Source organism: Amphiura filiformis, chromosome 15, assembly GCF_039555335.1.
Source record: "Amphiura filiformis chromosome 15, Afil_fr2py, whole genome shotgun sequence".
In the NCBI taxonomy this organism is placed as follows: Eukaryota; Metazoa; Echinodermata; class Ophiuroidea; order Amphilepidida; family Amphiuridae; genus Amphiura; species Amphiura filiformis.
Window position 1 is genome coordinate 13,423,666 of NC_092642.1, and position 14,740 is coordinate 13,438,405.

The 14,740-nt window shown below is 35.1% G+C and overlaps 1 protein-coding gene across 1 annotated transcript in view; it reads right to left on the minus strand.

Moving 5' to 3' along the window:
• The window catches only part of LOC140171274 (G-protein coupled receptor 54-like), a 195,125-nt gene extending 181,493 nt beyond the window's left edge, over window positions 1–13,632 (minus strand). Inside the window, exon 1 of the mRNA XM_072194504.1 lies at window positions 13,172–13,632. Within this exon, the coding sequence (XP_072050605.1) occupies window positions 13,172–13,507 (336 nt within the window). The 5' untranslated portion in view covers window positions 13,508–13,632. The remainder of the gene's footprint in view (window positions 1–13,171) is intronic.
• Between the last annotated feature and the right edge of the window lie 1,108 nt (window positions 13,633–14,740).

Here is a 14,740-nt window from a genome sequence, read left to right on the forward strand (position 1 = left end):
GTAAGTATTATCAGACAAAGCCTTGTGCAAAATAAATGCATCTGTTCACATTGAAGCAGGGTTTAAGGACTATGGGGTGTAGAAAAGAGAAAGTCTATTTCATTGCCTTTCTCGTCTTTGCTTTATTTGTCGTATCGATCGGTGAATAAATGTGTTTTATTCTGGTTGTCATTTATTATATTACATGTTTATCGGTTACTCACTATGTTTAGAAAATGTAGTTGAACTTCATTCTATTAAATAACTCATGTAACAAATTTATTAGCTATGAAAAGACCAGACATCAAATTACATGTATAGCCACAATATATAATAAAATCGAGATCTTACAACACGCCACACGCGTAGAACTTATTATAAAATTAAAACACTAGTTTTCTTTTATTTACTTTATATTAATATAATTTATTTAATATTAATCATTATAAAATGATCTGTAAAAATCTTGATCGAACGAAGCATTCTCCAGGTAGTCTCAGCAGTGGTCGCTGCTGACCCCCAATACATTACTTTTCTCATCATAAGCCCATTTCAATTGCAACTGACGAACAATTGAGATTTAATTCATTAGCTACAGTGAAGAAATTGTAATTGACTATCTATACCCTGGACATCAGAACGAACAAAATATGCTTGAATATTGGAATCATTTTCCCGGATCATTTTGGGCATTCATACTTTCAAGTTCTTTAGTTAAATGGTCCAATGGAGCGGATAGTTAAATCCTATGCTTGGAAAGTGAAGACAAATCTATGAATTATTTAAAGATTTATGCTTAGATAAGTGTATTGCGATAATACCCATGTCCTGCTAGTAGTATTTGCCCACGGATATAGTTATCATCACGTCTATATCATTTAGCTGTATAATATGTTTCGCTTCATATCTCTTCTGTGTTTTTGCCCTCAAGGTCTCTCACATACTCTTGGCCAGAGATGAAGAGGTTAATTTAAATGGCTGATTAGATTCTATCGCGAGAGGAATTTACAAGACAAGAAATGTATAAAGATAATTGGTTTAGGTCTATTGAGCTGTGTTACTAGTAATCCGGTTTTTTTGTTTTTGTTTTTTATATTGAATGAAAGGAAATCGTCGTAGCTGTCGATAAGCTCATCACATCGCTATTGACTTGCGGGTAACACCCTAATAATTCTAAGACACATGCGAACAGAACATGATGCAGAGGTATATCTTCTCACCTCTGGTGCTTGAGTTCTTGTGCTCAATGGCCAGCGTTGACGATTTTATGGATTTTTACATGAAATGAAAGACGTCATTTGTCATCTTTTAATAATTCATTTATCATCTATTTTCTTACTCAGAAAGTGTGATTCAGTAATTCTATATCCTACATTCTTCTTAATCTTACACTAAAGATGTTTAAAGCGGCAAGCCTGGAGAAAATGATCTGTCAGGAACAACATTTTACAAACAAAACCTTATTTTAAAAGCAGATATAACTCGCTTTTTGATTCTGTTTATATTCACCCACTCGTGATTGTTTGATGGTTAAGACCAATAAAGTGCTTTAAACTTAAACATTCGTCAAATACTTTTATGATATAAATATGATTTTACTTCATTAGATATTAAATGTTATTACTGATTGTAATATGTATTGTATATATATTATTTACAAAAGATATAATACAGCTGACACACAGAATGGTAGGGACATAATAAAGGAGACACATAGGTTTGGTATTAATAAAGGGTGTCTTTTTCGCCCCATGTGCATTGGTGTTCTTCGGAGGGATAAAACGACAGAAATGTTGATTTATTATTGTATATTTGTCTCCTATAAGATTAACGTATTAAAATTATGGAGTAAACTGCGGTGTTTTAGTTACATGTATAAAACTCGAAAAACATGGCATTTATCATCGCATATACGCCGCAAGTATTTGATTACGTAAGCACTATCAAAACGCAAGGTTTTAAAGAGTTATAGAAACACGAGAAAAGGGACTCTATTTGTTGTAGCAGTGAATGCTTTTTATTCTTCTTGTCATTCAATGCTTTATATACATCGGTTACTATTATTAGAAAATGTTGTCGAGACATTGAACTTCATTTTATTAAAACTTGCTCGTGCAAAAGTAAATTAACTATGAGACCGACTAGACAATTGAATGCTTGTGTGATCATAGTAAGAGAATATGGATCTCACTACACGTAAGTAGATATAGGGTATAATGAACGACTTACGAAATGAGTACAAATACTTAAAAGGCGTGAGGGTAAACTAATAATATAGTATTTATCAATAACTGATCACACCGTTGGCTTCTGATATCATCCAATTGGGAAGGGCACCGGGAGGTCATCGCCAAGCGAGTTCACTATATTCATGTTTACTTAAATTTAGCAGATGAGTGGCATGTAATCATGTGATGCGATCAAGCAAAATCAGTCGGAACTCGGAAGTATGACATTTTCAGTTTCTTAAAATGTAAAAAGCATTTACAAAGCTGGATTTTGGAGAAAATCCCATTGAAATTGAACAACCAGTTACAAAGTTATGAGCAATTAAAGAGTTTCCAAAACAACAGGAAATAAAAGGAACTAGATATATTGCATCCTCAGAAGGCTGCGAAGTCCAGCCGTGACCTTGAAGTGACCTTCTATGACCTTGAAAAGATTTGGAACACAATTGCCTTTTCATAAAAAATGTTGGCATTACGTTTGATAACAATCTACCTAATAAAATAATTTGACCTTTGTTGACCTCTGATGACCTTGAAATGACCTCCATTTTGTTTTAAATCATATCAATACTACATATTCTAATTTACATTTAAATTGGACGAATTTTGGAATTTGACCCATTTTGACCTTTGGTTGACCTCTGGTGACCTTGAAATGACCTCCATCATATTTTGAATCCTACCGTGACTACATATACTAATTTTCATTTGAATTGGGCAAATTTCAAAATTTTACCTTTTGACCCCAAAACAGACCCCTCCCATGTTCAAGCCAAATCTGATTATAACCCTACATGCACCCAAGGCTATAGTCATTTTTGCATTATTCTGATGATCACAGCACTTAATATGCAGGAAAAAGTGAACTATAAGGTGATTTTCAGTAATCAACCCTATTTTACCCCTTCATGACCTTGAACTCAAAATCCGTGTTTACCCTATAGACACCAGCTAATGTCAGTGCATATGTGTCAATCTCATCTCTGTACTATGTAATCTGTAGGAAAGGAAGCATTTTGAAAGTATTTGGTTATGTGCAGAAAAATCCCTTAATGACCTTTGACCCCAAATCTGTGTTTACCCTATAGACTCCAACTATAGTCGATGCCGATGACCAAGTTTCATTGCGCTACCATGTAATCTGTAAAAGAAGAAGCATTTTTGGTAAAATTCGCATTTTTAGCCAAAATTACTCATGCGTGACATTTGACCCCAAATGGGTCATGTCAAATGTAAAGGCTGGGGTAATGGAGCCTTTGCCCAAGTTTTGTTAGAATCGGTCAAATAATTAGGGAGCTAGAGCCAATTATGTCAACTGTTGACAGAAAGAAAGAAAGAAGCAGAAACCACTGGGATGCAAGAGTCCAGCCGTTGCTCGGCTGGACTAAATAGCTCCTTTGTTTGGCTGTATCTCAAAATCAATATTTCCGAGTTTTGACTGATTTTGCTTGATCGCTTCACAATATACTGAATGGAAACACGGTATTAAAGCATTTATTTGTGAGTGTGACCCTCAACGCACACTATTTTACTGGAGTCACTTATACATGGCCTTCGTTTTGATCATCTATTGATCAGTATTGATCAGTAATTTATGAATTGAGCGCTGTCTTATTATAAGTGGCTTACCGTGCAAAATATTAATTGGGCACTATTGCGAAATCAGCTAGCTGACGCGCCACCAACATGACTTTACTGGGACACGTGGGCAAAAAAAATGCAATTTTAATGTTGACCAATGTTGCCTAAAACAGGATAAAAGGGGATGAACCTTACCAAATTGGTCAATTTTATCCAGGTTGATACGCCACTAATAGTTTGATTGCACAAAAAAGTCAGACCGTTCGGCGGACGAGCTCAGTCGGTCTGGTTAGGAAAGTAGCACGTCAATGAGTAGCGACGTCTCGGACTATTTTACACACTGATATAGCTAATGCGGACCACTTATATGAAATTAGTAACGGTGTTTGTTGAGCCGAGTTCCTAAGCAGTGTCGCAAGCAATGCACTATGGGGAAATCTTGTTCAAGGTTACTGGAGACATGCAGACTATTTTTAGTAACATACATATTACATGGGTCAAACGTATTCAGGTGTGTTGTGTGAAAGATGTGTTGTCACAGCGGAGATGCAAAGACAAGGCAGAGTCAGTTAAAACAAATTGAAATAACAAGCCTTCGGGAAATGGTTATAATGCGTACTAATATCAGTGAACATCGAGTTTTGGAAATAAATCTAATGAACACTATATCGCCACTCAACCACCTACGCATACTAAGTAAAATAAACGCACTATTGTTTGTAGGTATGTATTAGCTAATATCGTTTGTTTAACCAATATACGACAGATCACCCGAAGCAAATCAGCTAGCACGGTCTTCAGTCTTCAGTCTTCAGTCTTTATGCTCCTAAATAAAGCAGATAGCTTGTCCAAGGAGAAATGTGCTGCTCAAAACACAGGTGCAGATGTGCCAATAGTGCAGGATATGTACAAGATGTGCGAGTAAAAATGAACTCTAGCTGCTTAGAGAACCTGGTGGACTGCAGAAGGCTGTAAAGCTCTAACTGCAGGGAGTGCTGCTGACTGGAAGGCTTGGACTGATGTTGATGTTACAGCTTCCACAGGCAGGCAGTTCCAAATTGGTATCGTGCGAATGAAGAAAGAATACTTGTAGTCTTATCGGTGCATGGGTGCCCGATGATTTCTATTAACGTATCAATATCCCCTTTGTAAAATTCTTACAGGAAATCTATCAATCAGCTGGTCAGCAAGAATGAAGTATTGTCTCTATAAAAATTCTAATTAAAAAAAAAGTTTTGTAATGCCAGACAAACTGATTAAACAACAGGTCAAAGAGAATGGACAAATTCAAACATTAAGGTTATTAATTATTTTAAACTGTTGTGATTTGGTAGTTCACAACATCTTACGAATGGTAGTGAGCTTTGGCAAAAACTGCATTGCTCAATTCATAGCGAGTGTGTAGAAGAATTAAAATATCACAGATATACTTTTATAGTTGTTGCGGTTCTTGAGTCATGTTGTAAAGAGGGTTGAAACAACAACACTTTTGTAAAACGTACATAACTCATTAACAACAATAAATTAAGTTAATTTTCAAAAATATATGGATCTAGATAATGAAAATCGATTTTTAGGTTGCTTCGACCAATAATACCTCGTCTACCCTTAAGCCATAGAAGAGGAGGTTTGCTGTCAATTTCGCCCTTTGTATGGTCTTTAAACTTCTTATGTTGACACAATCAGGTTTTGTTACAGATTGTGAGGAGGGTTAGCTTTTTAAATAGTTATCATGGATACAACTTCGAAGATTGATCTGAATTCTGCTGTGTTACCTTGCATATGACACAGATGTTTTATACTGCATTATTGGTGATGAGCTGTGACAAACAACCGAGCACTCAACTTCAGTTTATGTAATGTTTTTCACATTTTAAAGGCTGCGTTTTAAATGATTTGGCAGGTTTTCATATCGATATCATCATTGCTGACTCCTGTATTTGAGCACTATCAAAACTCAAGGTATTAAAGAGGTAGAGAAATATGAGAAAAGGAATCAATAGATGTACAAAATGTTGAAGAATTCTTATCATTTTATGACCTCCTCGACTTTGCTTTATTTGTGAATCAGTGAATGTTATAATGTACTCTTCGTGTCATTCAATGCTTTATGTTCATCGGTTACTTAGTTTAGAAAATGTTGTCGAGACATTGAACTTCGTTTTATTAAAAGCTGTTCCTGCAAAAGTAAATTAATTATGAGACCGACTAGACAATCGAATGCTTGTGTGATCATAGTAGGAGAATATAGATCTCACCATACGTAAGGAATATTTATAGAGTATAATGGATTACTTACGAAATGACTACTGACACTTAAGGGATGGGGTATGAACGTTTATTGTGGGACATTAGAGCACATCAGACATATCGAATTGCATTCTGTATACGAAGAATGTCCTTCTGATATCAAATAATTTTGATTTTTTGAAATTCGCAATGTAATACATATTTTATGGCAAATCATTAAAAATTGATATTTTTGATATTTAACAGTACTCGAAGTAAACTTTATAAATCTGATGATTTATACTTAAAGTGTATGTAGGTGGGATGATAAGCCGACGATCAATTGAAAATTTTGACCTTTCGTATTGAAGATATGGATTTTTGTTCCCAAAATACCAAAAAAAATAGGTCTTTTTGGGAAAAAAATCCAGATCTTCAATATAAAAGGTCAAAATGTTCAATTGATCATCGGCTTTTCCTCCCAGCTACATACACTTTAAGAATATATCATTAGATTTATAAAATTTACTTCGATGACTGTTATATATCAAAATGTGAAAAATATCAAATTTTAATAATTTGTCATAAAATTTGTATTATATCGTAATTTCAAAAATGAAAATTATTTGATATCAGAAAGACATTCTTCGTATTTAGAATGCAATTCGATAGGTCTGATGTGCTCTCATGTCCCACAAAAAATACTGTCGAAACGCTTAAAACGCTCATTGCAGATCCCTTAAAACACTGAAAACTTATAACTTATTATATTTATTAATATTTATTCAACTTAAGCGCCTAAAAGCAGATGAGTGGCATGTAATCATGCCCAGAATGTAAACATGGTAAACATTTGTGACCATTGGGACTCAACACAACAAAAGATAGAAATATCATTGCAGTCACTTACACATGGCCTTCGTTATGATCGCCTATTGATCAGTATGTAAAATTCAGCAAAAAAAACCAAAAAAACAAAAAAACTAGTGCGCAGGAAAGGCTGCTCCTAAAAGCAAGCTGCCCTGCTTAGAGTACTGCCATATCTGTCTTTATGTAAATTCTTTGATGTACTTTTATTATTCTTTTATGAATTGGGGCACGCGTGTCTAATTATGTGATGTAGGGTGCATATATTCAAAGTTACAATTGCAAAAGCGTCCGACTAACGCAGTACCAACATGTTTTTACCGGAACATGGGACTTTATGAAAAATAAGGATAATAAGTAACCTAAAACAGGACCAAAGTAATATATATGAACATTACACAATTTGTCAGTTTTATCCAGGGTGCATGGTAACTGCTAGTTAGATTGGAAAAAATCAGGGCGTTGTCGGACAAACTCCGCTGAAGTAGTTAGGAAAGTAGCACGCCCGATGAAGAATAGCAGCGTCTTGGACTCTCTATGAGCGTGTTTATAGTGGGAGCAGATGTGCGCTACATTGCGGTACAATTTCTACCTGGTTAGAGATTATCCGGATACTTGCCCACTATAAACACTAGCAGTATATGTATGTACGGTACATCGATATCCTTCTCAACCTAAGGATATTGTGGCGAGATATTCCCACTATAAACACACCAGTATAAATTGTGTGCGGTATTACCGGAAGTAGGAGCTTCTTCATGATGCGTAGGATGCGCGCAGGACATTCGGAACGATTCTCACCCCAAGAGTTATCAAAACAGAAGCTACATGTTCACCGCCATGATCATATTGTTGAATGGACTGTTTATAGCTCGCGCCACAATATTTACACATTCCCCGTGTGACCTCGGGGTCATTGCAAATGTACGATAATGTTAGTTGGTATATAATTTGTGTGGTAACTGTGTCAGGAGGGTGAAAGTGCATATAGGAACAATGCCAAAAACTACGTCACGCCGGTCACGCTATTGTTCGAGTTAAACTACATCATTCGCCATTTTGTAAATATTAACGCATGATCGTTGCTTTGAAGTTTCCACCGGATAGTCTGTGGATAGCGCAAGAGCATGCTTTGACCATGCGCAAAAACATGTATATCATGAAGATGTTTAAGATTGATTCTTAGATGTTTCAAAAATTACCGTCATATTGCATAGATTCATCAAAGAATGGTTTGAAGTACTAACCTTATTTAGTAATTTTAAAAATCGGGAGAATTTTACAAAATCAATGTTTTTACCTGTCGGTATTACAACTCGTGAAACACATTAGTGATGTGCCTGGGTGACCTAATCTACTAACCTTTAACGTTTCCTCTATGAACTCTAACCCTCCTGCAATATGGCGCCTATTGTCTAGAGTTAAACTACATCATTCGGTGTGTTACGTAATAGCTACGATGCCTATCCCTTTATATCCCTGCTGTGTCCCACTATAAACAGCAAGAGTATCGGTACATATACAAGGATTATCGTGTACGGTATACTCAAAATGCGGTATATTCACTATAAACACGCTCACAATGATATTGATTATGTGGACTACTTATACCAGAGAAGATGAGAAAAGAGGAGATCGCTCGAACATATAATCCGATTACCCACAGTTAACCTCTATTCACTTTTCTTTGTTTGGGGTACTTAAAACACCACTTGAAACTTCCTTTGTGGTAATCTGTTCATCCGCCACACGCTCGTCTGATTTGGTAGTTCTCTCTAGTGGAGAAAATATTCCACACACGGAAGTACATCGTTAAAGTCCCAATTTTGCAGTCAAATCATGCTTTTTTCTTTAAAAAAATAATACTAACCAGGGTGACCATGATTTTTAAACGAGTGAAAAAGCATTATATATATCGCAACTGCCATTAAAAAAAAATCAAAAAATTGTTAAGTTATGGAAAGTCAAGCATAATTAATTTTCCAGTCAAATTAATATAAGGTCAAAGGAAAAGAAATTTAAATGATAATTATTTGAATATTTGCGGCAGTTTACGGAAACTTAAAACCAGTGTAATCAGTAATTCAAACTCGTGTCAGTTTCTCCATATACTCCCGTTTTGTGTCCAAACGTGTCCAAAAATGCTATTTGGATCCAAAATGCGAGTCTTTTTCACAGGGATCTCGGGTCAAACTTAGCAGCCAGTCATGCCAAACAATACAGAAATTATAATTCGCGGTCAACTGACGTAACAAATTGATATCAGGGCATGCGTCGTTTAGAGCTAGACAGTCGTGACTCGCAAAGCCACTTATCGTATTAGTTGATCAATCGGATTAGATCATTGTTTCCATCAATAGGCGGATGCACACATTATTTATTTGATGTGGGCAGCGAGCGACCTCCTCTTTTATCATCTTCTCTGCTTATACGAACTCGGTGAAGGTGTTTGTTGAGCCGAGTTTCTATGCAGTGTTGTAGCAATGCACTATGGGGAAAACTTGTTCAAGGTTACTGGAGACATGCTGACTGTTTTAATAATACATATGATACATGGGTCAAACGTATTCATGTGCGTTGTATGAAGGATTTGTTGCCACAGCGGAGATGCAAATTAAGACAAGGCAGACTCAGTCAGCTAAGACAAATTGAAATAACAAGCCCTTGGGTATAATACGTTACTAATATCAATGAACACTATCCCATCACCTTACCGCTCAACAACCTACGCATACAAAGTATAATACAAGCTCAGCACTATTGTTTCCAGGTATTAATCGCAATATATATGTATAAAATATAAGACAGACCAGGCGAAGCAAATCAGATAGCACGGTAATCTTACCAGAGGACGGGTTTCTAATCATTTTTATCCATGTTTGATTATCACTTTCTTTGGAATTTTTATAGGAAAGATAACAGTCAGTAAACAACTGTGTATTGTCAAACATCTAAAATTATGTAATGACCTACCAGAAAAACTGATTTAAAAAAAAGTTCAAATAAAATGCCAAAAAAAAAATAAGCCAGGAGTAGGTGAGGGGATTTATTGTCAATGTCGTGTTTCGCATACTTTAAAACATGCTTTTTTGACACATTTAAGGTCTCGTTACATATTATGAGGAGAGGGTGAAGGGGGTAGCTATTTACCATGGATACAAATCAGGCAATCGATCTGAATTCTGACGTGTTACCTGTTATGACAGATATGTTATAATAGCATGGTGGTGATCTGTGACAGGCAAATGAACTACCAAACTCAATTTTTATAATGTTGTTTATACGATTCACTTTTAATCATTTTAAAGGCTGAGTGTGAAATTGAAATTGAACTGATGATGTGACAGGTATTGTTTATCAATCTCCACATCGCTGACGACTATACAAATTATATAAGGAAAAGGGAAAACACGGTTTAGGTAATTTAAAAGGAAAACTATAAGGCTAAAGGCTAGGTATAATTAACTTTTTGGGTCATAAGGTTTTACGGTTTTTATTTATTTGTCTTCACTATAGTCAAATTGAAAAACAAAATCTTAATAAGTAAAGCAGCTCTAATACACTTTTAGAATCCACCAAGGATCAAAGCCGGTATCAAATGGAAGCGACAGCCCATAACAGAACTTGGATGCTCTGCGTTGATTACGTAGGGATTTAAAACGTATAAAGCTAACACGTGACCCAAAAAACATCAAATATCAAAACATATAAAGAAATAAAACTGGTTTGGAAAGGATTTTATTCCCCTGCCGTAGTCTACACCTCGGGACAAAGTCAAATATATATGCATAAAAACATCTTTCTATACCAGTCTACAGCAGGCAAATTAAGTACATCAAATACAATTAATTAAATGGTAAATATAATTATATTGAGAACATAATTCTCCTGTGAAATATATTAAGAGTTTCATACTTGGATTTCATCAGCAAATTTATTTGATGGTTATTTTTGTTTTTGTTTATTTGCTTTTAAAATTATTTAGTTTCCATTCATTATAAGCTTGTTATCCTAAGCCACCAGACACTGAGAGGCATCTGCCTCCGTGAAGGCTTACATCTACACGAGTTATAAACAGCTGTTGCGTCGTCTGGACTTGAGATGCCTTCGATATTGTTTTGACTACACAATAAAAGAAAAATATTGGCCTGTAATAGTTTAACGATTTGTTGGGCCCTTGAGGTAAAATTTAAGAAAACTCTTCACACATGGCCTAATTATTTTAAACAAGCTATGCTTATAAATCCTCTTTTAAACACTGAATATTAAAACTTGCTAATAGTTCGGCCTTCAAATACACCATTGCAGTTTCTTTTCATTCCTATTTATCAAAGCAGAAGAATTAAATTGTCAGGATACCGTGGGGCAACCACTAAGCTCAATTCTCCATTTCAATATGATTTCCCAATTTGGATTATTGAGCCTACAGGCTTATAGAAATATTCTTTCAAATTATGTTTTGGTTTATAACGTCTGGTAATATAAAAGAAAGAAATTGTCATACAGCCATATTACTACGAGTAGTGCAGTCGACTCATACATCATTAAGCAATAACGTACACATTTCTTTTTTCTTTTATTTATTTTGTGTCTTATTACGTAAAGAGATGTCGTTAAGGCGTTGAACTTTTATTTTACTAGCAATGTTTATTCCAAATTATATAATCGACAGGTGCGACGAGTCATTTATTTTATTCGTATGCGTTTGAGGAAACACCATGGATAATAATGCAAATTATCACATTTATGCAAGGCTTATTAGAGTTTCAAAGTTTCGAAAAGATCTTCAAAATTAAGCATTGAATTTGGAAAAAGTATAAATTTAACTCTTTTTATGACATGAATCATGAAATTATATTTTTGTGGTGTTATCTGTCTACTATGACGACATTAAACTTTATATGAGATTTCCGATTCAGTAATTATATAAAATCACAGGCATCATCAGGAGGAAGGTGTTTTTGGTTAAGAAGTTGATTGAGTAAGTATTTTCATGCAATGAAAGTTTTTGCACTTTAGCATTATGGCGATGACTGTAGAGAAGAGGCGCAAAGACGGCAAAGGTATTTTATTCCTCTTTCTATTCACGATATTGATTCCTATACAAGAGATACCGTGCTCTATAGATATACGCGGTAAGACATGGTGTTCGCGAACAAAAAACACACTGTTTTGCTTATAATTTCAGGTAAAAAGTACTCCCTGTGTCTCAACAACACCCAATTTGTGCTAAAACTACAAGGAGATAACGGAGTTAAGACCATCAACCAAAACCATCAAACATCTAGAGCGTTGAAATCTTGAATTATTTCTTATTTTAATTTAGGATAAATCTACAGGTGGCCTTCATAAAATGTTCAAAATATTCAAAGAAGATGGTTCTAGTTGGTAAGCTGACACATTCAAATAATGACCGTTCAGGTTAAGAACACCTGACAAACATAAAGTGAAAGTAAATCGACTTGATTCATTGCATGGTCACGATTGCAGAAACGTTTAGATAACCTATTTTAAACTGAGCTAACTATGTTGCAAGTGTTAGACACAGCATGCACATACGCGAGATGTTAATCGAAACATTTCAATATCAGAAAAGACGGAAACCTTTTTGGAATCTTGTAACAGCTTTGAAATAACACAAATAATTTCAAGGCTTTTGTAATATAATAAAATAGTTTGCGAATAATGACCTACTTACGTAAATCTTAATTATAAAGACGTACATCCCTAGTATATTGAAGTTTAAAACGAACCGACTTGATACACAATCGGTTTGCTGTAAGAAGGGTCTAAATACATGTATAGTGTATACTAATTATTCCATTTTCTTCATATAATAAGACAATAGCAGGACATTTATGTAACGCGCAGATAGCAATGGCCATCCCGTTTGAACTACATCCATGGTTTGAAGTACATACGCTGGTAGGGCATTTGATATGCCTGCAGAGTGTGGGTGAAATGCTTATTTTTTTGGAACACTGAGTTGGATCTTGGAATTTTCACAGCAAAGTCGTGTGATCTGATAGCTAAGTGCTTTGTAATTTTCTCATAATTTGTATGGTTAATAAATGTTGAGGTTTCAAAATAAACTCTCATTGTATAAATAACGTAAAAACGCAGCAGCACAAACATTATAATCAATAGCATTTTGTATAAAAATAAAGATAATTAATACCAGCAGTTTTTGTGCACCCCCCCGATTTATTTTTCTTAAATGGAACTGGGAGATTAAGTTAAATTAAACAAATCATAACACAAAAGTGACAAAAACTAATTATACTTACGTATTGCATGTAAACCACGAATTTGCACATAAAGGCACCATAAATCCAGTCTGATATAAGAAACTGAGAACCAGTTATAGGAACACATATTATCAGAAACACCATATCTGTAATAGCATTATTCATTATAAAATAATTAGTACATGTCCTCATTAATTTGTTCCGCAATATCACGAAAATTACACATCCATTGCCAATGATACCCACAACAGTGATTATAGCAAACACAATAGGTATAGCGACTATTTCTCCATCTTCTAAATAAGTTGCATTATGTCCGTAATAAGAGAAAGAGGACGCATACGAAAAAGAATCGTAGTAGTTATCCTCCTCCATTTTTCAAAATTCAATTTCTGTATAAAACAGGGCGAGATTGATTAATCTTACTGACGAAACACACGTCTTCAATGAGATAAATTGTGTAGTTTACAGCATTTTCCCGCCACGCACTTTTGGTGAGCTTATCTTTTTGAGCAGACAATGATTTAGCCAAAGTTGGGAGATGACTTTTTGATCGCCTGCGGGCGCAGTAGATGTTTTTCCTTTATCAATTTTATCGGATGTTTTTGCACTTCCTGAATAATATTCAAACGTTTTCGATGAATATATTTCGTCCGCCATGTCCGTCAGGTTTCCACTCATATTTGTGAACTGTTGAATGACTGTGATATGCTATGACTAAGTCGTTTTAAAGCTTAAGTAGGAAAACTTTCCGCATATCAGCAACATGTAACATATATAATATTTAGTTAATGTAAAAGTAAATGTGCACGAGTTCGTTTTCTTCTTCTTCTTCGACTTCTTCAGATAGTTCGAAGGTAAATGTAATCAGTTTATTCCTATGTCGGAAAAATGATAATCAAAATTATACAATCACCTGAGCTGGATTGATCTATTATAGATGGGATCCAAATTATATATGTAAGGATTTCCTGTTTATGCTTCTCAAACAAGGTGACAGATATGCCACCAAGTAACTTAATGGCTTAAAAGATTCCCATGATGAGATTTCAAACTCAGATTCGATATAAGGTTACAGCTATTGCCCTTAGAGTAAACATATACCTATCCATGATGACACGGCATCTGCTGGGAATAACTAACGTTGAGAGTTCCTGAAACAACTGCTCACCTGGTAGTTGCACACGTAAACCCACGAATGGTGAGCAAACTAGTACCTGTCGACTTACACTTCGCTACAATCAGATTTCAGAGTTGATTTATAGTTAAGCTGTTAAAGTATCGCGAGCGTTTATAAGCCGGTCAACTTAGGCATACGTCCTGGCAGAGGAAAAACACGTTACGGAAATGAATCGCTCATATCAGGAACAGTTGCACTATAAAATAGCTTCGGTATATTTGTGGCGGCGGTATTTACAAGATAGGGCGCTGAGTAGGGCGCTGCAAAGGAGATGTACGTGACAGGCAATATCGATTGTGTCATTATATTGTGATATGAATAACAAGAAGAAGACTTCTTGATACACATATCCCCTAAGATTAGTCCATTTTAGTTGACATTTTAGAACTTAAGTAAAGAGTTTGAAGTATCTTACGCAAATAATTATC